Here is a 24,280-nt window from a genome sequence, read left to right on the forward strand (position 1 = left end):
GTTTATGGATCTTGGGTAGCAGATAGAATACCCCAGGTTGGAGATCCAGGGGTGTGTCTGTGCGGATTTGTTCTTGTGCTTTTTCAGGGAGTTTCTTGAGCAAATGCTGTAGTTTCTTTTGGTAACTCTCAGTGGGATCAGAGGGTAATGGCTTGTAGAGAGTGGTGTTGGAGAGCTGCCTAGTAGCCTCTTGTTCATACTCCGACCTATTCATGATGACGACAGCACCTCCTTTGTCAGCCTTTTTGATTATGATGTCAGAGTTGTTTCTGAGGCTGTGGATGGCATTGTGTTCTGCATGGCTGAGGTTATGGAGTAAGCGACCTCATTCTGTTTCCTTCACTAGCTACCCCTCCCCCCCCCCCCCAAGTCCCTTCTGATTGTCAAACCTTCCTAGGTGTTTGGTTTCAGCCCACCTTTCTGACTGATGTCACGGCGCTAAAGCTGGTTGGGTGTATTCTGACAATTTTTTGGGGGGGGAGGGGTTGATTGAAAATGACAGAATTATGTGGTTTGGATTAGGGTTGTCGATTAATTGTAGTTAACTCACAATTAACTCAACAATTGTGATTTAAAAAAATTCGTGATTAATTGCACTGTTAAACAATAGACTACCAACTGAGATTTATTAAATATTTTTGATTTTCTACATTTTCAAATAAATTGATTTCTATTAAATACAGAATACTGTTGAATATTATTTTTATTACAAATATTTGCACTGTAAAAATGATAAAAGAAATAAATACAGTAAAAGCTGTTTTATCCAGCATGTTAGTGGAATGGGGGGGGGGAAGGGTTTGCCGGTAAGTGGAAAAATGCTGGTTAACTAAGAGGGAGGGAGTTTGGGTAAGGCTGGGGGTTGGGGTGCAGGAGGGGATGTGGGGCACAGACTCTGGGAGGGAGTTTGGGGCAGCTGGTTGGGCTGTGGGAGGGGGTGCAAGGTGCCAGATCTGGAGGGCACTCATCTCCAGCAGCTGTCTGTAAGTGGTGACCTGTTCCAGCTGCTCCTAGGCAGAGGTGCGGCCAGTGGCTCTGTGCACTGCCCCCACCTCGAGGGCTAGCTCTGCATCTCCCATTGGCTGGGAACCGCACATATATAAATACCTCAAAGTGCTTCTTCAACCTGCAGTTCCAAAGTTGTCATTTAATATTGTGTGTGTGGGGTTTATACACTGCACAGAAACAAGATAATGTGATTTTTTTCTTCAAATACTGCAATTTCAGCACATTACTGTCTGTACATACATCAGTACCTACATTTTAGAACACTAACTAGGATGTGTTTTTATATCTTGTAAAGATACCATGTAAAGCTAAGCCTGGGAGCATTTATTAAAGAGGAGAGATTATGAAATTCTTTTTGAATGTCAACATTGTGCTCTGTGTAAGCAGCCTAATTGTCAAGAGAAATACACCACCATCACAAGCGATGCTAAGAATGTGCAAATACGTCGACACTAGATCTAGGGAGCAACGTTCGCATTGAGGCTTAAAAAAACTTACAAAAATTAGTGCTTCTGCTTCTAAGGGCTTGTCTATACTTACAATGCTGCCACAGAGCTATAGCGCTTTCTGAAGACACTACATCTGCTGACGGGGGAGGCGGTAGCATTGATGGGTGAAGTCCTCTCATCAACATAGGACTGTCTATACCAGGGGTTAGGTTGTTCTATGTCACTCGGGGTGTGCAGGTACGCTAGGGCTTATACCACGATAGCTATGTTCACAAAAAATCACTACCCTAACTGACAGCGAGAAGTTTTAAGTGCAGACCAAGCCTAAGGCCCAGTTAAGTAACACAGGCCTCTCCCATCTACGATTTTCACACTGCTTCTGGCCCTACACACACGGGCAACAGGAGTCCACATTGCTATTTTAAGTGTTCTAGCTGGAGCCCCACTAGCGCAAGTCTGTCTACCCAGGCTGGAGGCGCGTGTCCAGCTGCAGTGTAGGCATACCCATACAGGCCAAACCTCTGTTGGGTACGTCTGCACTGCAGAGTAAACCTTGGCTGAGGCTCAGGTTTAAGCCCAAACTCACCTACTGTCCACACACACAGTGTCTTCTGACTTACACAGAAACCTCTCAAGCCTGCAGACTTGCCCAGGGATACAGGTCTGAATCCGAGGCCCACTGTGGCATGGGTCCACGACCACTCATTTTGCAATGTGGGCTCAGCTGAAGCTCAGGTCGCCAGGCCTATGGTTGGAGAGTCCAGCAACCCTATCGCACAATCCTCTAGTCCGGTGCAACTCAGTCTTTCGTTCCCCGATCTTCTTACTCAATTCCCAGAACAGAAGCAACCTCCAGATTCAAATAGAGCTGCTGGACCTTTAACCCTTCATGTCTGTGTGGACAGCTCAACTGGCAACACTGTTCACCCTATGGTGCGTTAGCAATGGCCAGCATGGACACGGAGTCCTCCATCCACTGTGCTGTGTTTTGGAGAGCAATTCTCCCTCCTCATGCCCTTTGTAAAGCAAACGGTTTGCCATTGTTTCTCTCCGCTCTTCTGACATGGCCCAACATTGTTTCCTCCCTGATCTCTCTCCTGCCCCGCCCATGCCCCACCCAAGCCCAGGGGTCCCTCTCCCCATGCCCCAGCCAAGCCCAGGGCTCTCTCTCCCCCTGCCCCACCACCACTACTTATGGTACGTGTCCTAATTACAACCACCCCAGGCTCGCAGCCTGCCCCATACCTCCTTGTCAGCAACTACTTGCTCCCACTTCTCCATCCCTGTGCCCTTTCTCCCCTGCCTGCGATCACCCACCTGCATGTGCTTCCCCTGCCCTCTCCCCCCAACCTGCACAATATGTCTCCTAGCCTGCGCCCCCCACCTGTGCCCCTCCAGCCTGCGCCCCCTCTTCCCCCAGCCTGTGGCCCCAGCTCCTGCCTGCACCCCTCCCCCTCAGCCTGCGCCCCCCTCTTCCCCCAGCCGGTACAACTCCCTTCCCCTGCCCACTCCCCTCTGCACAACACGCCTCCCTGCCTGCGCCCCCTAGCCTGCGACCCCTCTTCCCCCAGCCTGCTCCCCCCGCTCCTGCCTGCACCCCTCCCCCCTCAGCCTGCGACCCCTCCCCCCTCAGCCTGCGCCCCCCTCTTCCCCCAGCCAGTACAACTCCCTTCCCCTGCCCTCTCCCCACTCCCCTCTGCACAACACGCCTCCCTGCCTGCGCCCCCCAGCCTGCTCCCCCAGCTCCTGCCTGCACCCCTCCCCCCTAAGCCTGCGCCCCCCTCTTCCCTCAGCCGGTACAACTCCCTTCCCCTGCCCACTCCCCTCTGCACAACACGCCTCCCTGCCTGCGCCCCCCAGCCTGCGACCCCTCTTCCCCCAACCTGCTCCTCCCGCTCCTGCCTGCACCCCTCCCCCCCAGCCTGCGACCCCTCCCCCCTCAGCCTGCGCCCCCCTGGCTCCGCCGCTCTCACTATCGGTTTCTCTCCCGTCGGGGTTCGTGTCTGCTCCAGTCGCTCCCATGGCTCACAGCCAGCAGCAGGCGCCTTACTTCAAGCCGGTGAGTCTCTCTCTTGGGGGGCACGGGGAGAGGGACCTCTGGGCTTGGCTGGGGCATGGGGGGGCAGGGGGAAGGGACCCCTGGGCTTGGCTGGGGCATGGGGGGCACGGGGAGAGGACCCCTGGGCTTGGCTGGGGCATGGGGGGCACGGGGAGAGGGACCCCTAGGCTTGGGTGGGGCATGGGGGGCAGGAAAGAGATCGGGGAGAAAACAGGAAGAGTTATTTTTTGTCCCCTCCTCCCACCCCCATTTTGTAGCCACTGAAATGTTTCTTGGGTTTCTCGGTTATCCCCAAGTTGCTCGTCCCCTGCCTAAGTTGGGAGTCATCACTTCTCCCAAGCCCCCTTCTGGGCCAGGCTGAGTCATGCGCTGAAAGTGACACAGGACCAGATTTCCCAAGGTGTGTAGGGACCAAGCGCCACAGATGGGCACCTAGTGGCATTTTCAAAAGCAACCGGGCACCTTGAATGGTCCCTTAGAATATGCGCTAGCGACTTATGCTAAACCAGTGGTTTTCAACCAGGGGTACATGTACCCCTGGGGGTACTCAGAGGTCTTCTAGGGGGTAGATCAACTCATCAAGATATTTGCCCAGTTTTGCAACAGTCTACATAAAAAGTACTAGCAAAGTCAGAACAAACTAAAATTTCATAAAAAGAAAAGGAGTACTTGTGGCACCTTAGAGACTAACAAATTTATTTGAGCATAAGCTTTCGTGAGCTACAGCGCACTCCGATGAAGTGAGCTGTAGCTCACGAAAGCTTATGCTCAAATAAATTTGTTAGTCTCTAAGGTGCCACTTCTTTTCTTTTTCAGAATACAGACTAACACGGCTGCTACTCTGAAACCTAAAAGTTCATAGACAATGATTTGTTTATACTGCTCCGTATGCTAGACACTGTAATGTAAGTACAATATTTATATTCCAGCTGATTTATTTTATAATGATATGGTAACAATGAGAAAGTCAGCAATTTTTTAGGAATAGTGTGCTGTGACACTTTTTGCATTTTTATGTCTGATTTTGTAAGTTTTTAAGTGAGGTGAAACTTGGGGGTTCACAAGACAAATCAGACTCTAGAAAGGGGTACAGTAGTCTGGAATGGTTGAGAGCCACTGTGCTAAACTATCTTCTCTTCACCCCTGTATTTAGCTGTGACACTCCGAGTACCTTTCCCAGACCCAGAGCTCTGTGTAGCTCGAAAGCTTGTCTCTCTCACCAACAGACATTCATCCAATAAGAGATATTACCTCGTCCATTTTGTCTTAGCCAGGCACCAAACTCGTAAACATTTTTGAAAATCCATTAGGCCCCTATCTGTATCTTTAGGCACCTAAATACACTGGGAAATGTGGCCCCAAGTGTCCCGGGTCTGGTAGAAAAAAAGAAAAGAAGTACTTGTGACACCTTAGAGACTAACACATTTATTTGAGCATAAGCTTTCGTGAGCTTTGGAATGCATTGGAATACATCAGATGAAGTGAGCTGTAGCTCACGAAAGCTTATGCTCAAATAAATGTGTTAGTCTCTAAGGTGCCACAAGTCCTCCTTTTCTTTTTGCGAATACAGACTAACACGGCTGCTACTCGGGGTCTGGTAGACAAAGTAATATGCCACCAGGGTTCATAAGGCAGTGAAAGGGGATGAGGTCACAGCGGTTCATGGAACAGATCCTGGGCAGTCTTCCTTGTAAAAGACATTGGGCCCCATGTATCGCTGCTCTAAACAACGGTAATACCAGGGACACATTTGTCCCAGTGGCTGCATTTCTCACTTTTGGACTCTCTTTTTGTTTTGAGCTTCCGAGTACTACTTGGAGAGTCTTCTTCCAAAGCTACTATTCGAGCTTCTTTGAGTAGGCTATAGGGTGTTTTTGCCTCTTCTTACTCCTGGATCAGTGATATTTATATCTACACTACAAATTTAAGTCAACCTATGTTAGGTCAATTTACAGCCACCACAGTAATGACTGCAGTAGTTCACACTTACACTATCCTCCTTCTGTGGGTGATGTGTGTCCTCACCAGGAGCGCTTCCACCAACTTAGGGAGGTAGGGGGGCTGACAGCCTGGGCTCTCAGCTCTGGACACAGCTCCCCACCGGAAGCCCACCTGACCCCTGGGCTCCCCGCTGGGAGCACAGCTGCCCCCCGGGTTTTCAGATCCATGTTCCTCTCCGGGACCATGGGAGCTGCCCCGTGCAGTGGGGCTCACAGCTAGGAGTGAGGAACCAGGCAGGCACAGCCCAGATCGGAGTGGGGAACCTAGGCAGCAGCCTGGCTGGGAGTAGGGAGCTGGGAACCTGGTGGGCAGCAGGCTCTAGCTGGAACCCCAAACCACCCCAGGCTGACAGCCCAAGCAGTGAGCAGCTTTCTTGTCACATTTACAGATGGAGAAACTGAGGCACAGGGAGGGGAAGTGGCTTGCCTGAGGTCACCCCACACGCTGGGGGCATAGCTGAGAGTTGATCCCAGGTGTCCTGAACCAATCCATTTTTCTGTCCACCAGGCCACATTGCCTGGTAGAAAGGAATGCTGACTATTATCACTAGGATGGACAGAGTTTTAGCTGTTTCATCTTACGTAGCTGGGCTGCGAGGGACATGCCTTTACATGGAAAGTCATGCTCTTTAGGAACAGTCTCAGTGGCATACTGACTTCAGTTCATCAGGCTGGAATTGTAGTGACTCGTCAGGCAAAGGAATCTAAAGCCAGATGAATGGGAGATGAACACCGATTCAGGATTAGAAAAGTGGTTTAAATATTGTAACCCTTTAATGTGCACTGTGTTGCTTTCTTTCTATTCCCCAGTCTCTCCCATTTACTGGCCCTATTCATGGCAGTCTTTGTGATGGCTTGATGGTTATCATCAATGGAACTGTTCTTCCTCCATGTGACAGGTGTGTGCTTGTAGGTATACAGCTGCTCCACTTCTGTGCCTAAAATGAACTGTTGAGAATAATGGAATGTTTCTACTCCCTGGATCATGACCAAGAAGAGGTTATGAGGTTAGCTCTAGTGACTCAGAGGAATTTGTCCGTGCTAAAGTTTCCCCCATTCCCAGAAATACTGATCCAGTTCTTATCTGTTGACGCACAGTCGTTCAGATACAGCTTTAAGAGCGTGCAGAAATCATGTATGAAATGATGGTGAACTGTGCGTTGCTGACAGCTCAGAGATCCAAATTCAAAAGCGTTTTGAGTTCCTGGATCAGGCCATCAGAGTCTATATGTGTCATAGAATTGATATTCTCTGTCCATTGGTGTCCAGAGATATAAAGACTTTATGCACAAATACTGTAGGTGAATGTGTATCCATTACTGGATTTAGACATACAACTAACATCACTGCAGTACAGTACTCCCTCTGCTGACCATCTTTAATGCATACAGAATATAATCCCCGATTCAGTAAAACACTTGCTAAACCTTAAACATAAGGTGAACCTTAAATCCCATCTCTGTTCAGAAGAGTATTTGAGATTAAGTACTTACCTGAATTGGGGCTTTAAAAAGGAAAGTTAGAGTTCACATCTTTTGGTATTACATAAACTAGTCACATTATTATTTTTAGGTTCCTTTATAAAAATAGTGCAACCAAAACATGGCTTTGTCTCCTCCATCCTATTCTCCGAGCCTGATCCGTCAAGCTGCTATTCTCTTGAGTAATTTTTATTACTTTAAATCAACAGGACTACGCGAAGGGATAGGGTTTGCAAGATCAGGCCTGATGTTACTATCATTGATACTATAGGAAAAGCACCTTTGAGAGATGTGCTATCGCAGCAATAAATAGTTCCAATCTTATAATATGCCAGTCATGCAGTTATCTCAGAAGGAAGGTCAGTTAAAACACTGGAAATACCTCAATAGGCTCAGTAGCGTTGAAACATGCATTGTAAATATTCAAGTTGTTCTTTTGAGCCCTGATCCTACAAATATTTACTACTGAGAATAGTCCTAAACATTATGATTAATTCATATTATACAATTCAACATTATAATTAATAAGTTCAGTGGGACTAGTCATGGTAAAAAAAAGTCTCTGCCCATAAGTAAGCGTTTGGAGGATCATAACCTTAGTTGGTTTTCAGCAGGATAAAATCAGTTAGAACAGGCTTAATGGCTAAGTATGAACACAGTGAGGTTTTTGTTGTTTGTTTTCACAATAGAATAGACTGCGATCCTAAATTGCTATGTTGCTTTAGACTTTCTGCACATAAATGTTGTAATGACAGAAGAGACATCTTTGAGGGGAGCAGAGGCTAGTCCTCTAGAGAGACTATTTTGGATACAAATGAGAGCACACTAGATTTCTTAACTATACTCAGTTTAGTTCATCTTTTGTACTTTTTTCCTTCACAGGTTCCAGATAGACTTTCAGTGTGGATCCTGCCCAAGTCCTCAAACTGATATTGCTTTTCATTTTAACCCATGATTCGAAGAGGGTGGATATGTGGTTTGCAATACTTTTGAAAGACAGACTTAGGGAAGAGAGGAGAGGAAATATGAAATGCCTTTTTTTAAAGGCCACCCCTTTGAGATTCGGGTTTTGGTAAAACACGACTCATTCCTGGTAATTTTTTTAATACTGTATTTTACTTGCAAATTATTTTTAAAATGGCTATTCTGCTGAATCAAGGAACTTTCTCACATGTAAAGAGTTATATTAAAACAATTCTCTTTTAAAGGGAATCTTTAATGGGAGTCTTTCCATTTATTCGCAAAAAGAAAAGGAGTACTTGTGGCACCTTAGAGACTAGCTGTAGCTCACGAAAGCTTATGCTCTAATAAATTTGTTAGTCTCTAAGGTGCCACAAGTACTCCTTTTCTTTTTGCGAATACAGACTAACACGGCTGCTACTCTGAAACCTTTCCATTTATTGGAATGGGAATGGACTAAAACTCTGTGTTACTTTTGCATTTTAGGCCCTGATGCTGGAAACTCTTGTGTCCATGTTTAATTTTACACATGTGAGAAGCCCCATTGACTTCAATGAGACTGCTCAGATGTGTAAAGTTAAGCATGGGCATATGTGTTTACAGGACTGTGGCCTTAATCCATTTAGACAATTTAAAGACTAGTCAGTTTTGATGAGTTCTTCGTCAGTTTCTAGTGAATTTCGCTTTTGGCACTAGCACAGTGCTGCAGTGTTTCGGTTGCAAAAGCTGCAGGGAAATGTTGGTTTATTTTGAATTGTTTTTGATTTTTGTAAAACTTCGTAGAAATATTTCTATTGTTCTTAGGTTTTGTAATTTTTTTTTAAAACAAACCTTACATTTTCTTATGGGCACGAGACATTATCCTTTATCCCAAAAGAATAACTTCTGATTTTTACACATGGCAGGTTGCTGTAAATGGAAAGCACTTTGTGGAGTACAAGCACCAGATTCCACTTTCCAAAGTGAAAAACCTTAGTGTGTCTGGGGGTGTGGAAGTGGCAATCATCAGCTTCCAAGATAGTACTGTAAGTGCCGATTGCATGTATTATTGTGTTTCAGAACCACGAGGTGAACCGGAGAGACTCTAGTATTTGCAGATTTGGGGCATGATCCAGTGAGATTCTGAGTATATCCTGTGGTTTTCTGAATATCTCAAACTGGCCTTGTCCCCACTAGTGCTCCCAATGGTGGAGCTTTACCAGTGTTAGACTAACCTTGGGAAAAACACAAGCGTGGACAGAGTGCAGGTATTTTTTTTATTGCCATATCATGCTCCAAGATGATAGAATGATAAAAAGCCAATGCCTGTCTGTGCTAGTGCTTCCAATTTTGCTGCCATCAATGAAACTGTAACTAAGCTAAACCAACAGTGGAAAAAATGCCAGCAAACTCAGTGAGCTCTGAGCTCAGTGTGGCATGAGGATGTTCAGATCCTTTCAGGAATCATTGGACCCATGGTCCTTAAACGCAATATTTTACTTGTAAAAAAGCCCAAAACCTCTACTGTATTCCCGTATTTACTGAACTGGAGGAAAGCCTTTCAGGTAAATAGTAATGAGCCTTCAGCCAGACCACCTTGTGTTATAAACCTATTAAATATGAAAAGTAGGGGGACTGGATTGGAGACTGACAAGGAACTGGTAGGTGCCTACAAAGAACAAGTTGTGTCACTGATTCTCATTCTCTCTGAGTCAATAGTAGACCAATGCCTCAGCAGGGGTTTGAAGAGGCTTCATTGTTTCATGTATTTTTAAGGCCAGAAGAGACCATCAGATCATCCAGTCTGACCTTCTGAATATCACAGGCCGTTACATTTTACCAGAAACCTCTGTGTGAAGTACAAAGACTTTAGTTAGACCATACCATTTTAGTCCTCTGGAAACCAAAATGTGTGTCATGGAAGAAACCAAACTGCCTGTAGTAAAGTCGTCATTAAGGGGTTAATGGAGTTTATTCAGAGCAGTGGTTTTCAGCCACGGGTACACGTACCCCTGGGGGTACGTAGAGATTTTCCCGGGGGCACCATCAACTCATCAAATAATTGCCTGGTTTTACATCAGGCTACATAAAAAGCACCAGCAAAGTCAGTACAAACAAAAATTTCATACAGACAATGACTTGTTTATACTGCTCTGAATACTGAAATGTAAGTACTATATTTATATTCCAGTTGATGTATTTTATAATTATATGGTCAAAATGAGAAAGTCAGCCATTTTTCAGTAATAGTGTTGTGTGACAGGTTTGTATTTGTATGTCTGATTTTGTAAGCAAATAAGTTTTAAGTGAGGTGAAACTTGGGGGTACACAAGATAAATCAGACTCCTGAAAGGGATACAGTAGTCTGGAAAGACTGAGAGCCAGTGGCTCAGAGTATGATGGTTTGAGCCATGCTCCACCCTTACCTCATTTCCTGTTTAGTTAGTGTGTGTTTTTCACCCCCTTTCCCCGTCTGTATATAGTTGAGTAAAGCAGCAAGTTCCCAGCATGCAGTACTGTAAGCAAAGTGTGTTTCTTGTGCACTGAATGGTCCCTTTACAAAACTGTCACCAGTGCCTGAGGCCCTTGCAATGACAGGGAATTATTTGGTGAGATATGCCTAGATGATCTCAGCAGGTGAGCTAAACTCTGTGCTGCAGGGGAAGGCAAAAGAAACCACAGGGTCCCAGCCAATCTGATCTGGGGGGAAATTCCTTCTCAACCCCAGCTCTAGCAATCAATCTGACCTGGGTATGTGAGCAAGAGACAGCAGCCAGGCATTTATAAATGCTGAGCTGCTGCAGGGACTGTCTTTCAAATCAGATGTGAAACCCCGGTTCTGACCCCTTCTCTGTGTTAAAGATCCTGGCTCTTCTTGCAAAAGTTAGGGGTGTGAACCCTCCTTTCCTGTCCAGATTCCAATGTAGGTAAATTAATTCTTCCTGTGGGAGTTCTCTCTGCAGGTTCGGTTGGACACAATATACTTTCTTTGTATCCTCTGCCGTTTTACAGTGTGACAGTGCTCAGATAAACTGCAGCCAGAGGTGTGCCGGTAATTGAGTGCTGGGTGAAGTAATCTGAGGATTGTGTTGTGAAGCTTAATTAGTTAATGTTCCTAAAGTACTGTGAGATCCTTGGATCTGTGCAATTCCCTAGAGAACTATGAAGTGTTAGGAATAATATCAGTTTCTTGCAGAGATGTACTTACAATTAAGGGCATGGCTACACTTGCGAGTTACAGCACATTAAAGCAGCCTAGTGCGCTCTAACTCACGACACGTCCACACTGGCAAGGCACGTAGAGCGCTCTGACTCCATGGCTACAGTGCTGCTGGTGCTCCACCTCAGTGAATGGAATAACATTTGCTGCGCCCCGGCTGGAGCGCTGCAGCACCAGCGTGGACACCCTGGTCTGTTAATGCACTGTGATCGGCCTCCAGACGTGTCCCACAATGCCTGTTCTAGCCACTTTGGTCATCACTTTGAACTCTTCTGCCTTGCCCTCAGGTGACCAACCGTCAGATCTGTCCTTTAAATTCTCTGGGAATTTTGAAAATCCCCTTCCTGTTTGCTCAGCCAGGCATGGAGTGCTCTCAGAGAATTTTTCCGGGTGACCATGTCTCCATGCGCCAGGCGATCCCAGTATGGAGCAATGGCAAGGTGCTGGACCTCATCAGTGTTTGGGGGGAGGAAGCTGTCCAGTCCCAGCTGCACTCCAGCCATAGGAATTACGATACCTTCAGGCAGATATCAAGGGACATGATGGAAAGGGGCCATGACCGGGATGCACTGCAGTGCAGGGTTAAAGTGAAGGAGCTGCAGAATGCCACTGGAACGCCTGAGAGGCAAACCGCTGCTCTGCTGCTGCCCCTGGGACCTACCATTTTTACAAAGAGCTGGATGCAATACTTGGGGGTGACCCCTCCTCCATGCCGGGTACCACCATGGACACTTCAGAGCCCAGTGCAACAAGGTGGGAAGAGGAGGAGGAGCGAAGCGGGAGTGAGGGAGCTCCTGCGGCATCCCTAGCTGCATGCAACCAGGAGCTGTTCTCAAGCCAGGAGGAAGGTAGCCAGTCGCGGCAGCCAGTGCTTGGGGAAGGACAAACACCAGAGGAGGTTCCCGGTAAGCGGCTTTTATTTTGGGAAGGAGGTTGTTCGGTGCAGGCTCTTGGGGCAAGGAGGGTTAGGGTCACATGCATGCCTAGATGCGGAATAGGGCGTTGAGATGCTCTCTCACATTGCAGTAATCGGCCTCAGTGATCTCTTCAAAGGTCTCATCCAGAACTTGGGCAATGCGCTTGCACACTTGTGTTTCTTTTCAATAAATGCATTTTCTTTTCAATACATGGATTTTTTTGCTTTGAAAACATTCTTTATTTATTGCATAACATAAAAGATACCTTAGCTCAGGAAAGCAACAGGCAGTGCAAGTCGGTGTATCATGTGTAGCAAACACAGATTCCTACTAACATTGGAACCACCGCCTTTCACTCCCGTGCAGGGCACCAGACATTACTGGTGGCTTTCAGCCTCAAATTTCTCCCTTAAGGCATCCCTAATCCTTGCAGCCCCATGCTGGGCCCCTCTAATAGCCCTGCTCTCTGGCCGTTAGAATTCAGCCTCCAGGTGTTGAACTTCCTAGTTTCATGCCTGAGTGAATTGTTCACCCTTCCCTTCACAAATGTTATGGAGGGTACAGCACGTGGATATAACCGCGGGGATGCTGTCATCAGCAAGGTTCAGTTTCCCATACAGAGAGCGCCAGTGGCCCTTTAAAAAAAGAAAAGGAGTACTTGTGGCACCTTAGAGACTAACAAATTTATTAGAGCATAAGCTTTCGTGAGCTACAGCTCACTTCATCGGATGCATCCGATGAAGTGAGCTGTAGCTCACGAAAGCTTATGCTCTAATAAATTTGTTAGTCTCTAAGGTGCCACAAGTACTCCTTTTCTTTTTGTGAATACAGACTAACACGGCTGCTACTCTGAAACCAGTGGCCCTTTAAACAGCCAAAAGCACACTCCACAGTTATTTTGCATCGGCTCAGCCTGTTGTTGAACCGCTCCTTGCTGCTGTCAAGGCTCCTTGTGAAGGGTTTCATGAGCTATGGCATTAAAGGGTAAGCAGGGTCTCCAAGGATCACAATGGGCATTTCGACTTCCTCTTCGGTGATTTTCTGGTCTGGAAAAAAGTCTCGGCTTGCTGTTTCCTGAACAGGCCAGTGTTTTGAAAGATGCATGTGTCATGCACCTTTCTGGGCCAGCCTGCGTTAATGTCAATGAAATGCCCACAGTGGTCCACAAGCGCCTAGAGAACCATAGAGAAATACCCCTTCCGATTAACGTACTCGGAGGCTAGGTGGGCTGGTGCCAGAATTGGAATATGTGTCCCATCTATCGCCCCTGCGCAGTTAGGGAAACCCATTTGTGCAAAGCCAGCCACAATGTCATGCACATTACCCGGAGTCCCGATTCTTCTGAGCAGGATGCGATTAATGGCCCTGCAAACTTGCATCAACACGATTCCAACGGTCAACTTCCCCTCTCCAAACTGGTTAGCAACCAATCAGTAGCTGTCTGGAGTTGCCAGCTTCCAGATTGCAATAGCCACCCACTTCTTCACCATCAGGGCAGCTCTCAATCTCGTGTCCTTGCGCCGCAGGGTGGGGGTGAGCGCCTCACACAGTCCCATGAAAGTGGCTTTTCTCATCCGAAAGTTCTGCAGCCACTGCTCTTCATCCCAGACTTGCATGATGATGTGATCCCACCACTCAGTGCTTGTTTCCCGAGCCCACACGCACCATTCCATGGTGGTGAGCATGTCCATGAATGCCACAAGCAATCTCGTGTCGTATGCATTACTCGCATCAATATCATCGTCAGAGTCCTCACCGTCACTATGGATCTTAAGGAGTAACTCAACTGCCAAACATGATGTGCTGGCGAGACTCGTCAGCATATTCCTCAGCAGTTCAAGCTCCATTCCCAAAGGGAAGACAGAGCATGCAGTACAAAAAACATTGAAAGACGGCGCCAATTGTGGACAGAAGCAGAGGGATTGCTGGGATGCGAACTGATGCATCACGGGGTGTTGGGACAGGACCCAGAATGCCCCACACCCTCCGCACCCTTCCCACAAGCTACAGCCGCCAGAATGGGAAGAGGTGCTCTGTGGGATAGCTGCCAACAATGCACCGCTCCCAATGCCGCTGCAAGTGCCGCAAATGTGGACATGCCAATGTGCTTGCAGCTGTGAGTGTGGACAGACTGCCGCGCTTTCCCTACTGCACTCACAAAGGTTGGTTTAACTCAAAGCACTCTACATTTGCAAGTGTAGCCATGCTCTAAGGGTATCTCTGGGAGAATTGTCCAGTTTTTTTTATTTGTATAACATCTGAGGTGTTTACTGTTTTCTGAGGGGAGGGAAATATAAATGACTTCAGAGAATTAAAAAAACCCTCTAGATTCTAGTAATTAAGAAACCTGCTTTTATAATAAGATTTTCCATGCCGAGAGCAAAATATAACAGTGCACAATGCCATAAATATTTCATAATCTAGTATATGACATTTATTTAATCCTTCACAAAGATCTCTGGAATAGTTAGTATTTAATATATAGTGATTGTCTGATTGAATCAAATTTTACAGGTGCATTTGAGTATTCTTAATTTGTAACCTAATTGAAAAACTAAAGCCACCCATTTTTTTCCCATATTATGATTCCTGTTTCTTTGCAATAATCCTACTGTTGTGTATAGATTTCCCCCCCACTGATGTTTGAGCAAAAGGGAAGGGGCAGCGTCTTCTCACTGCTTTATCTGGTGAATTAGACATTGGGCTGAATTAAGTACCACAAGAACCGTGTACAATTCCCATGAACTTCAATGGATGCTAAATTTTCCATACTCCAGAGCTGACCTTGGCTCATGGTCTTTAATTTCTTTGCCCACTGATTCTCCATTGCAGATCCCAGTTTACTTTTGATGCATTGGGCAAGGAATTCACCTGAGGATTCAGGGAAAGAGTGCAGGATGCTAAGATCTGTTTCAAATTTAGTTTTTTAACTTATGGTTGAAATAATTTTGATTGTGCAATCTAGTCCTAGTGAACACTGGGGCTATAACAGAACTAGCTCATTATTTGACACACAGTGAAGAGTCTAGCAATGGACTAAAAGGACTATCACAGGAATACTGAGGAAACTCTCATGGTATTTATCCCCACGCCTGTCTGCTACCAGTGCTGTCACCATTCGTTTAGAATAATAACTGCTGGAAAATTCATGACCATATATATAAAATACAATGTTTTTAAAAAGAATAATCAATTTAAACAGCAATATTTAGGGGAAGAAGAGCAGGATTGAGAATGCAATTCTAGCATGTTCACTGGGAGGGTGCATGTCATCACTAGTATGGAAATCTGTTGCTTAGAGAGTCTAAATATGTCCAACGTATCTTACCCTAACACTCTGTCTACTTCACTGTATTGCAGGAAATGTAACTGTTTCTGCATCAGTACCTTTAATAGTAAATACTCATGGTCTGATGAGAAGGCAATTGCGTACCAAGTTTGTGGAAGAGTGTGTACCCAGATCTCCTGGAATCACTAGACCACATTACTTCTGTCAGCTGATTATGCCATTCAGACAGGACTGTTAATTCAAGCCTTTTGGACTAATTTTTTCTTTTTCATAACATTTAGCCCCCAGGTGCTTGGTTTCCTAGATCAGCTGGGATCGTAAGTGTTTAATCTAACTTTCTTTTTGCACTTTATTCCTTTTGTTGGCTTGTATGAACCAAAGTTGGAAAACAGAGCAAATCTGACAAGCTCTATTTATTTCTTCACCCCACCTAAAATCTGAAACAAGAATAGGATTCTGAATATTTTAATCAGAAAGAAACATATTGTCAGAGCATGCAAAGACAATAATGGCAATATGTGAAAAGAGAGAAAAAAATATCACAGTCTGGGCTTTCTTCATGACTTTTTCAGGGCTAATTTGTACATTCACGACGATTCACCTGTTTTCTGTGTTGCTAGTGCATCCTAGTGGCTATTCTTTTATTTGTTAAGTACCAAGATTGTCTTTCGCTTTTCAGACCAATGCAGCTTTCCCACCTACACAGTTCGCTCCTGGATCAACATATAGTGTGAGTTTAAGTGATGCTGAATCCATTTGTATTAATTGAAGGGAAAATTTTCTGCTTGGTTCAATGGGCTAAATAGAGTTCTCTTTTACACCATGCAGGTAGAAAATAATTCAATTTGCTTGACTAGCGTTAGTTTGGATTTTATTACATCAATGTAACTAAGACAGAACATAGCCCAGCCCAATATTCCAGGTCTGCTAAGGCAAGCTTAGCAAGAACTAAAGCAGCCAACTTTTGTCTGCAATATTAAGACTCCAGACTGGTGCTTTTGGATGGATAGTAATGTGAAATGATTGTCTTGGGGTCCAATCCTGTGAGGTGCTAAGGACCCTCAACTTCCATTGCTGTCAAAGAGAGTAGAATTAGACCAGTGTTTAGTCCTTTTGAGAATCCCATCCAAGAAGGATTAGGCCCTTTTCTTTGTTGTGTATAGCTTCTGAATACTCTGCTCTCAGAATTCAATGAGGTTGCATGGGTGTCACTAAGAACAGAATTTGTCTTATTGACTTTATTTTAGGCAGCACAGATAGAAAGCTTTTATTAACCAAATGTCTAAATAGGGATCTTGTGATATCCCCTTTCAAAATTGTCATTGGAACCTCCTCCCTCTCCCCCTTTAAAAACCCTGGTGTGGTTTATAGACTTTTAAAATCAATATACAGAAGTAAGGCATAGTTAAAAGAATGAGTGGGTTACATTTAAGAATTGGAAGTGTGGCTCTCACGGAATTTGTAAGCACACTTTTGTTTTACCTCTGCCTGCTTATCAAGGCTGCTTGTTCAGAGGTATGAGATCTTTTCTCCTTTCCTTTCTGTTTGTCGTCAAATCCTGCTTTCCCACCTGGACCATACCAGCCACAGACTTATGTAAGTCTTTATAACATTATTTTGTGGGGAGGTGGGTACTTTTTAAATCTGAAGTGCTGAAAGATCAGGTGAAAAAGAATTCTGGCTGAGAATGTGATTTCAGAAAGTTGAAAGACGGTCAGGAGAAGTGACTTCTCTGAATTGTCACATTGGGAAAGAATAATGCCCACTGGGTTATCCAACAGTCAAAAGGTTAGTCTACAGCACACCTTTCTTGCGGAAAGAAGAAACAACTGCGCTGGTGAGCCTGCATGCTTTGATTGCTACCTGGCATTCCAGTGGGGGTGAGAGTGATTGAGTTAAATAAAACTAAAGGCGAACATTAAAAGTAGTAGTAGTGAGCTCAGTGTGGTCTGGTGGGTCTCAGTCTAGTTCTCAGGAGTCAGGTCACAAAAACTGGTGCAGATTGATGGTCTCATTAGAAAAGTGTGAGCCAATGACTGAATGGGCCCTGGAGACCAATCTATTCTCTCACCCTCCACCCCCCACCCCCGACACTGAATTTCATCTGCCATTTTGTTGCCCAGTCACTCAGTTCTGTGAGATCCTTTTGTAGCGCTTTGCAGTTTGCCTGAGATTTAACTACCTTGAGTAGTTTTGTATCATCTGCAAATTTTGCCATCTCCCTGTTTACTCCTTTTTCCAGATCATTTATGAATCTGTTGAATAGGACTGGGTCCAGCCCGCTTCCCAGCCATGTTGGACAAACACACGCTAGCTCTGCTTAAGCTAGTGCACGATTCACAGCAACACGTCCGCAGGGGTCAGGCCGGTTTGAACTCAGCTCACCTGAGCCACCCCGTGTGCTCCTGCAGCCACACTCCCAGTTTTAGCTCACTAGACCAAACAGAACTAGTGTTTGCACTCTCCCAGCTGCAGTACAGACATACCCTGAGAGTCAGAAGCTTGATACATTCAGTATTGCTTACCCTACAGTGCAGGGCAATGCCTAATGTATTGCAAGATTACTTGTGCTCCTTACAGGCGACAGACTCAACCTCTAAATGGACCTGAAACATCCTTTTGTTTCAGGGTCTGTCTGACTTCCTTTGTCATTTGTTTTTAAACTGATGTGCATTTATTAGACTCCCACTGGTGGGTGAAAATAAAAAGGAAGCTGCCAAGGCTGATTCTGGCACTTTGAGTGCAGAAGGTGGGGACCTGCCAGAACTTTAAAATGAATGCTGGCCACTCCCGGCTGGTATTAAACTCCCAAGGTTCCATCTTTTCTCTTACCTTGGCTTGGTAAATGCAGCCACCACCCAAATGCAAACCCCTTTGAGAGCCCAGGAAGGCGCACTTGGGAATTTATTCCTGTGGGGTATCCTCAAAGCCCTTTCTCGCACCCTCCTCTCCAGGGAAGAACTGAGAAACGAAAACAAAGAAATCAGCTGTTACCACCAGCGAACTAAAAACATGTGCACAAAGCTCTTAAGACCCAAAAATCCAAATCCTGTTTTTAAAAAAAGCTAAATTTTATTAAAAACAAAAAGAAAGAAAATACATCTGGAAACTCAGGCTGCTGTTAGATTTTTAGAAGAGCAATTCCAAAAATTTAGCACCTAAAATAGCTTTCTGGGGGGTCCAGCTTAAAGGTTACAAGCAAAACAAAAGCACCTGGGGTTAGCACAGAGGAATCCACAAGCCATAAAGAAATAACAAGAGATAAACCTAATCGCATCTTCCTAAACATTTCCTGATCTAGTTACATATCTGGGTTTACAAATGAGCAGTTTCTAGGTATGATTCTGATGATTTTTCATACCTGACTCCACTTCTTACAGCATAACTCCTACCCAGTTTACCTCTCAGCCGAGAGCTAACAACAGACAGACAAAGGGGGAGTTTTGTTTCAATTTTAAAGAGTTCTAGGCCTCCCACTGGCTCTTTTGGCCAGGTGCCCACTTACTTCCTTTCTAACCCTTTACAGGTAAAGCAAGTAGAGTATTGGGGTTCTCATGCGAGCCGGACAAAGCACATCAGCCAATATGGTTGGTAGCAAAGCCGTTTATCTATTATTTCCTCATTGCTTTTATACACTCCTCTTACATAACATTTTCAACCCCCTCCCAAGTCCATCATCCGGTCACGGAGACATCTCGTTGGTCGAGCAGCCTCAGCACGGGCCATGCACGTGCGTCCTTCCTCTTGATTGGAGCACAGCTGTCCGCTATCTGTTGTCAACAAAGTCTGGTGTTGCCAGTTTGCCTGGATCACGTCCCAGCCTGTAACTCTTTCTCAAAGCTCATTAAAGGTTCACCGCAGCCTTGACTAGCTGATAAATATTCTTAACTAGTTCACAGATACACCGTGTTCCCACATCTCCCCCCTTTTTACCACATGATACACGGACCACTGGTCACTTGCGTAGTTCCATCCAATTCTCGTTCATTAACAGGGGTGACCTAACGGGGGCGGAGCGATGCATTTTACGGAATATATCAAACAAGGAGGGGAGACATTGCAGGCAGCAACAAAGGCAAATAAGACCAATACATACAAAAACTATAATTCCAAATAATTGCCGAAGCCACCCCAAAGAAGGCAACCACCCTGTAAGCCAGTCCCAAAATCCCACAAACCCGGTATCTTGACGGATGTGCTCAGTGAGAGAAGTCAATTCATCCAGGCGCTCCTCAATGGATCGGCTATTATCCATAAGATTAAAACAACACATATGTTTAAAAGATTCACATCCCATATGATGCTTAAGCAATAGAAAATCAATTGCAGCTCGATTATCTAAAATGGCATCTCTCAATTCCTGCTGTTCCATACTTAAAAGAGCAATTGCCTGTGATGTAGCATTAAGCGCTTTAACAGCAAAACAAGCTAATGCATTCAAGGTTTGTACTGTGTAATAACTTGAAAAGCCAGGAATGCCTGCAACGGCATTCATCAAAGCTAAATATTCTGAGTGACTATATAAGGTAACATCGGCGGAACACGTATTTTGCAAAGGGCACTGACTGCCCCGGATCCCACTGAAGCGTATCCAAAACGACAAGGTGGGGGTCATATGTAGGCATGTCTCTAACCAAGAACGGTCGACATGCTCGGTGGCATCCATAGGCACATCATCTGGTGGGAGCGGAACAGTACTTGGGTCCAGCGCCAGATTGGTCGCGGAAGGAGCCACGGGAATTACAGTCTCGGAGGCGCCGAAGAAATCTCGGGCTCCCACAGGAAGAACCTGTGGGGGAATCATCCTTAGGTTTGGGGCGGAACATCTCAGTAATCGTCGCTTGCACCTCCGCCTCAGCAGCAAGGGCCGCTATAGCTTTCTTAACCTTGCGCCAGGTCTGGCTAAGGGACACAGCCTCCTTATTCCCATGGGCAACGGAGTCCCAAAGATCCTGTCCCAATCGCTCCCACACTTGTCCATCAAAAGCATGGTTTGGCCTCTTCAGAAACCCTCTCCTCTGTCCCCATTTCAGCAGATGAGACAAGGAGTCTGCAGTTACTTTTTCGCCCTGTCTCTCTATAATACGAAGTAAAAACTCATGCACGGTTTTCTCTTCAGCTGATCCAGCGGTATCCATTGCCACTTAAAGCCGCTCACCTGTGCGCACTTGCGTCACTCTCGGACGCCCAGGAGCCGAAAAGCCGGTGCCTCCTGCCGCGGCTAGAATCCTCGCCTTTTCAGAAGGGATCACGTCGGGGTCACCATTTGTTGGGGTTCTCATGCGAGCCGGACAAAGCACATCAGCCAATATGGTTGGTAGCAAAGCCGTTTATCTATTATTTCCTCATTGCTTTTATACACTCCTCTTACATAACATTTTCAACCCCCTCCCAAGTCCATCATCTGGTCACGGAGACATCTCGTTGGTCGAGCAGCCTCAGCACGGGCCATGCACGTGCGTCCTTCCTCTTGATTGGAGCACAGCTGTCCGCTATCTGTTATCAACAAAGTCTGGTGTTGCCAGTTTGCCTGGATCACGTCCCAGCCTGTAACTCTTTCTCAAAGCTCATTAAAGGTTCACCGCGGCCTTGACTAGCTGATAAATATTCTTAACTAGCTCACAGATACACCGTGTTCCCACAGTAGAGAACATCTACTAAGAGGGATTGTATAGCTAACTGGCTGGCTAGGTGTCCATAAAAGGGAGCTAGCCCCTCCCTTCATTTATTACAGAAGCAAATATGTTCTGATTGATATTTTTTAAGCCTGTTTTCCTGTATCTTTCACTAGCTTGTGCCATACCACACTTGCATTGTTGGAGGGCTTTATCCATCAAGGTCTCTTGTAATAACAGGGACCATTCCTCCTGATGCTGACAGGTAAGTAGCAGAGACAGCCCCATATCTGCATTGCAGCCACTTCTCTGAAGTTCAGGGAAGATGCCGTTGTCAGTAAGGGATTTTCCCCCCAGTGTACAGTCATGGTTATATTTTAAATAGCTGCAATCCCTCTGCACACAAACACAGCTGCTGTTGATGTGTCCTGGCATCCTTAAGATTTTTCCTTTATAACTGGCTGGTGTTTCTCCCTACATCTTTCCCCCTCAGCCTCAGTGGCTGCACAACATGCCTGTATGCCTATAACAGGCACTACAAGTAGGCCAGTACAGTTGGTGTTTAATTAACAGTTTGGGGGATCAGCTCCCATTGACTTCATTGAGAGCGTTTGCATTGACTTCATTGAAAGTCAGTTGAGGTCACTATTCCTTCCACTGACTTCAGTTTCAGCCAGCTTGTACATCGAGGGTAAGATTTGGCTCTTGGTTCGCAAATTTTAGCCCTGATGGCAAATTTTGCCTGGGCTGCCAACTTGTACCCTAGATTTCAGTGATGCTTAATGTCAGTGCAGGGGTCTGTCTGTGTGGAACCACTTGCTGAGTCGAGGTGTCTGTCAAGACACCTGGCTACAGATGCTCAGAGCTCTTGGAATCTTCTGGCCAGCTAATTCATTCAGCGCACGCAGCTGTGACATTTTCACCCTGCAGACGGGAGGAAAGCAGTTCTTCCGAACAAGACAGAGCCTGCTTTTTTAGATCTCTTTAGAAATTGTTGTTGCACTGTTAATTATTCCTAGGAATGGGACATTTCAGTCAAGGCATTTTATTATTGAAAATGACAGTGGTATATTACCAGGAGAGGACTGTACAACTTGAAGGTGCTAGTGTACATTGTATAAAAATGTATTTTCTCTAAAGCTTTTAAACCTTTTGATTAAGCCAAGCTCGTTGTTGAATTTAACATAATGAATCAAATTGTGGATCAGAATTTGTAAAGGGGTCTCAGCCAAGCATTTTACTTTGCACCAGCAATTTAATTATGAGAATAATGAATTGCAAGCACAAATGGCGACATTTAACTGCCTGACTTGTAGTCACATTCAGGTAACTGATTACCTGATTCTCAGGGGAGTGGGCTGCTTACAACTTCCATGTAAAGTGAAGGGGAACTGCAGTTGCTCTCCATCTTTCAGAGTAGCAGCTGTGTTGGTCTGTACTAAAGAAAAGGAGGACTTGTGGCACCTTAGAGACTAACAAATTTATTTGAGCATAAGCTTTCATGAGCTACAGCTCACTTCATCGGATGCATTCGGTGGAAAATACCATCTTTGAAACTAAGACAGTAGGTGACTCAATGCTCTGTAACTGGTGCCAACTATTAACTACTTGAAGCAGCCACAAATTGCAGCAGCAAAATAAAAGGGTGCATATTTTATTTAAGTGGCTTAAATGCATGTACTGTACTATTGTGCTTGATACTCACTTTGCACTTCACACTTTCTAGTTAATCATATTGTGTTCCCTAGTTAAAACTTAGTGAATGGTGGTGTTTAAAAGTGAGGGGGTTTCATGCATGTGATTTGTCTCTGGTATGTTTAGATTCCATGTCAATCTGAAATCGGGCGAAGACATTGCCTTCCATCTAAACCCAAGATTCTCTGAGAAGACCATTGTCTGCAACAGTTTCCTGAACCAGTGCTGGGGGAAGGAGGAACTTGGCTTGTCAAGTGGCATGCCTCTCAGCTGTGGGCAGAGCTTCACAGTGAGCAAAACCATTTTAAACTAGTCACTCATTATGCTCATTGACAAGGACATTTTGCTTTTGGCCTTTGAGGCCTTTACATTCACTTAGGCACATTTAGGAAGAGAAATAGCACCTTAAATTGTTAAGTGGTTAGTGGCTCTTGGTTGTCCAATTTGAGAACCTTTAAAGGGGCTTGATTTTTCAGAGGGCAAGTGCTTAGCCCTCTCTGAAAATTAGGTCTTTTCAATGTGTCTCAAGCTGACAGCCCCAAAAGCCAGATACTAAAATCCCCAGGCACTCTTGAAAGTTTAGGTCCTTATTCGTAGTAAGGATAACAGTACAAGGACTATCAGTGCTTGTGCTTCAGGGAATAAGCCAGTGACCAGATAGCATAGAATAGAATTTCCCTCCATTTAGCTGCATGAAGGCTTTAGCATTCATATATATTCCTGCTGGAGGCAGCCTTCCTAGAGCGAGCGCTGGTTTGTACTAAAATTATAAATCCCACTGTAATAACTCTTAGTGTTTGACATTTTCAGAGCTGTGGAGCCCAGTCAGCCCTGTGGGGTAGATGAGAAAATATCGATAACCCCATGTAATAGATGGGAAATCTTAAACATAGAGGTTAAATGACTTGCCTGCAGACATAGAGCAAACCAGTGAGAGCTGGCATCAGAACTCCAGGGCCCCTGACTCCAGTCCAGTGTTCACACTACCAGATCACACTGCTCCTAGTGCTAGAATGATGACTACTGTGATTTACAAGCGCAGCTTTGCAAATGTATTTTTATAAAAGAGGGAGAAATTCATATATTTGATGCTTTCTATATATTTTTCTCCATAGCTATTGCTCATTTCTGAATGCCTGTTTATGGAATTTCTTCACTCTTTTTTTTTTTCTTCCCTTGGTTTGCAGATCTGGATTTTATGCGAAGGTCACTGCTTTATGGTGACTGTGAATGGACACCACAAGTTTGCATACAACCATCGAGTTCCTAACCTGCAGCAGATAGACAAGCTTGAAGTAGAGGGTGATGTTATGCTGACCTGTGTTCAGGTTTAAAGATGAAATCCTACATACAATTTATATAACAGAGTCGGCTTCTGTGTACGCCTCCTAAAATTAGCTGTTTACTAGGGAATTTGCTACTGAAACTTAATCAAGAATCTAATTCTTTTTTTTTATATCCACTTCAACCTAACTAGCAATCCTGCTATTTCTATACCAACCCACGCTTTTTGTATAAGCTTTTTATATGCTAGAACTTCTGTTCTGATCATATTGTTCATTTTTAAGCCTTTTTATTACGATGATACTTATAGGTTTTAGAGTAGTA

At 45.1% G+C, this 24,280-nt stretch overlaps 1 protein-coding gene across 1 annotated transcript; it reads left to right on the top strand.

The window, feature by feature from the left end:
• Window positions 1-3,391: 3,391 nt before the first annotated feature.
• Window positions 3,392-24,260, top strand: LGALS9 (galectin 9). Its single transcript, XM_043499419.1, is given in 10 exon segments — window positions 3,392-3,516; window positions 6,327-6,415; window positions 7,880-8,090; window positions 8,863-8,982; window positions 15,644-15,679; window positions 16,042-16,092; window positions 16,947-16,958; window positions 21,154-21,242; window positions 22,799-22,961; window positions 23,860-24,260. Coding segments are annotated over 10 exon segments (957 nt in total). The 5' UTR covers window positions 3,392-3,477; the 3' UTR covers window positions 24,007-24,260.
• The last annotated feature ends 20 nt before the right edge of the window (window positions 24,261-24,280 follow it).

Source organism: Dermochelys coriacea, chromosome 17 (assembly GCF_009764565.3).
Source record: "Dermochelys coriacea isolate rDerCor1 chromosome 17, rDerCor1.pri.v4, whole genome shotgun sequence".
Taxonomy (NCBI): Eukaryota; Metazoa; Chordata; order Testudines; family Dermochelyidae; genus Dermochelys; species Dermochelys coriacea.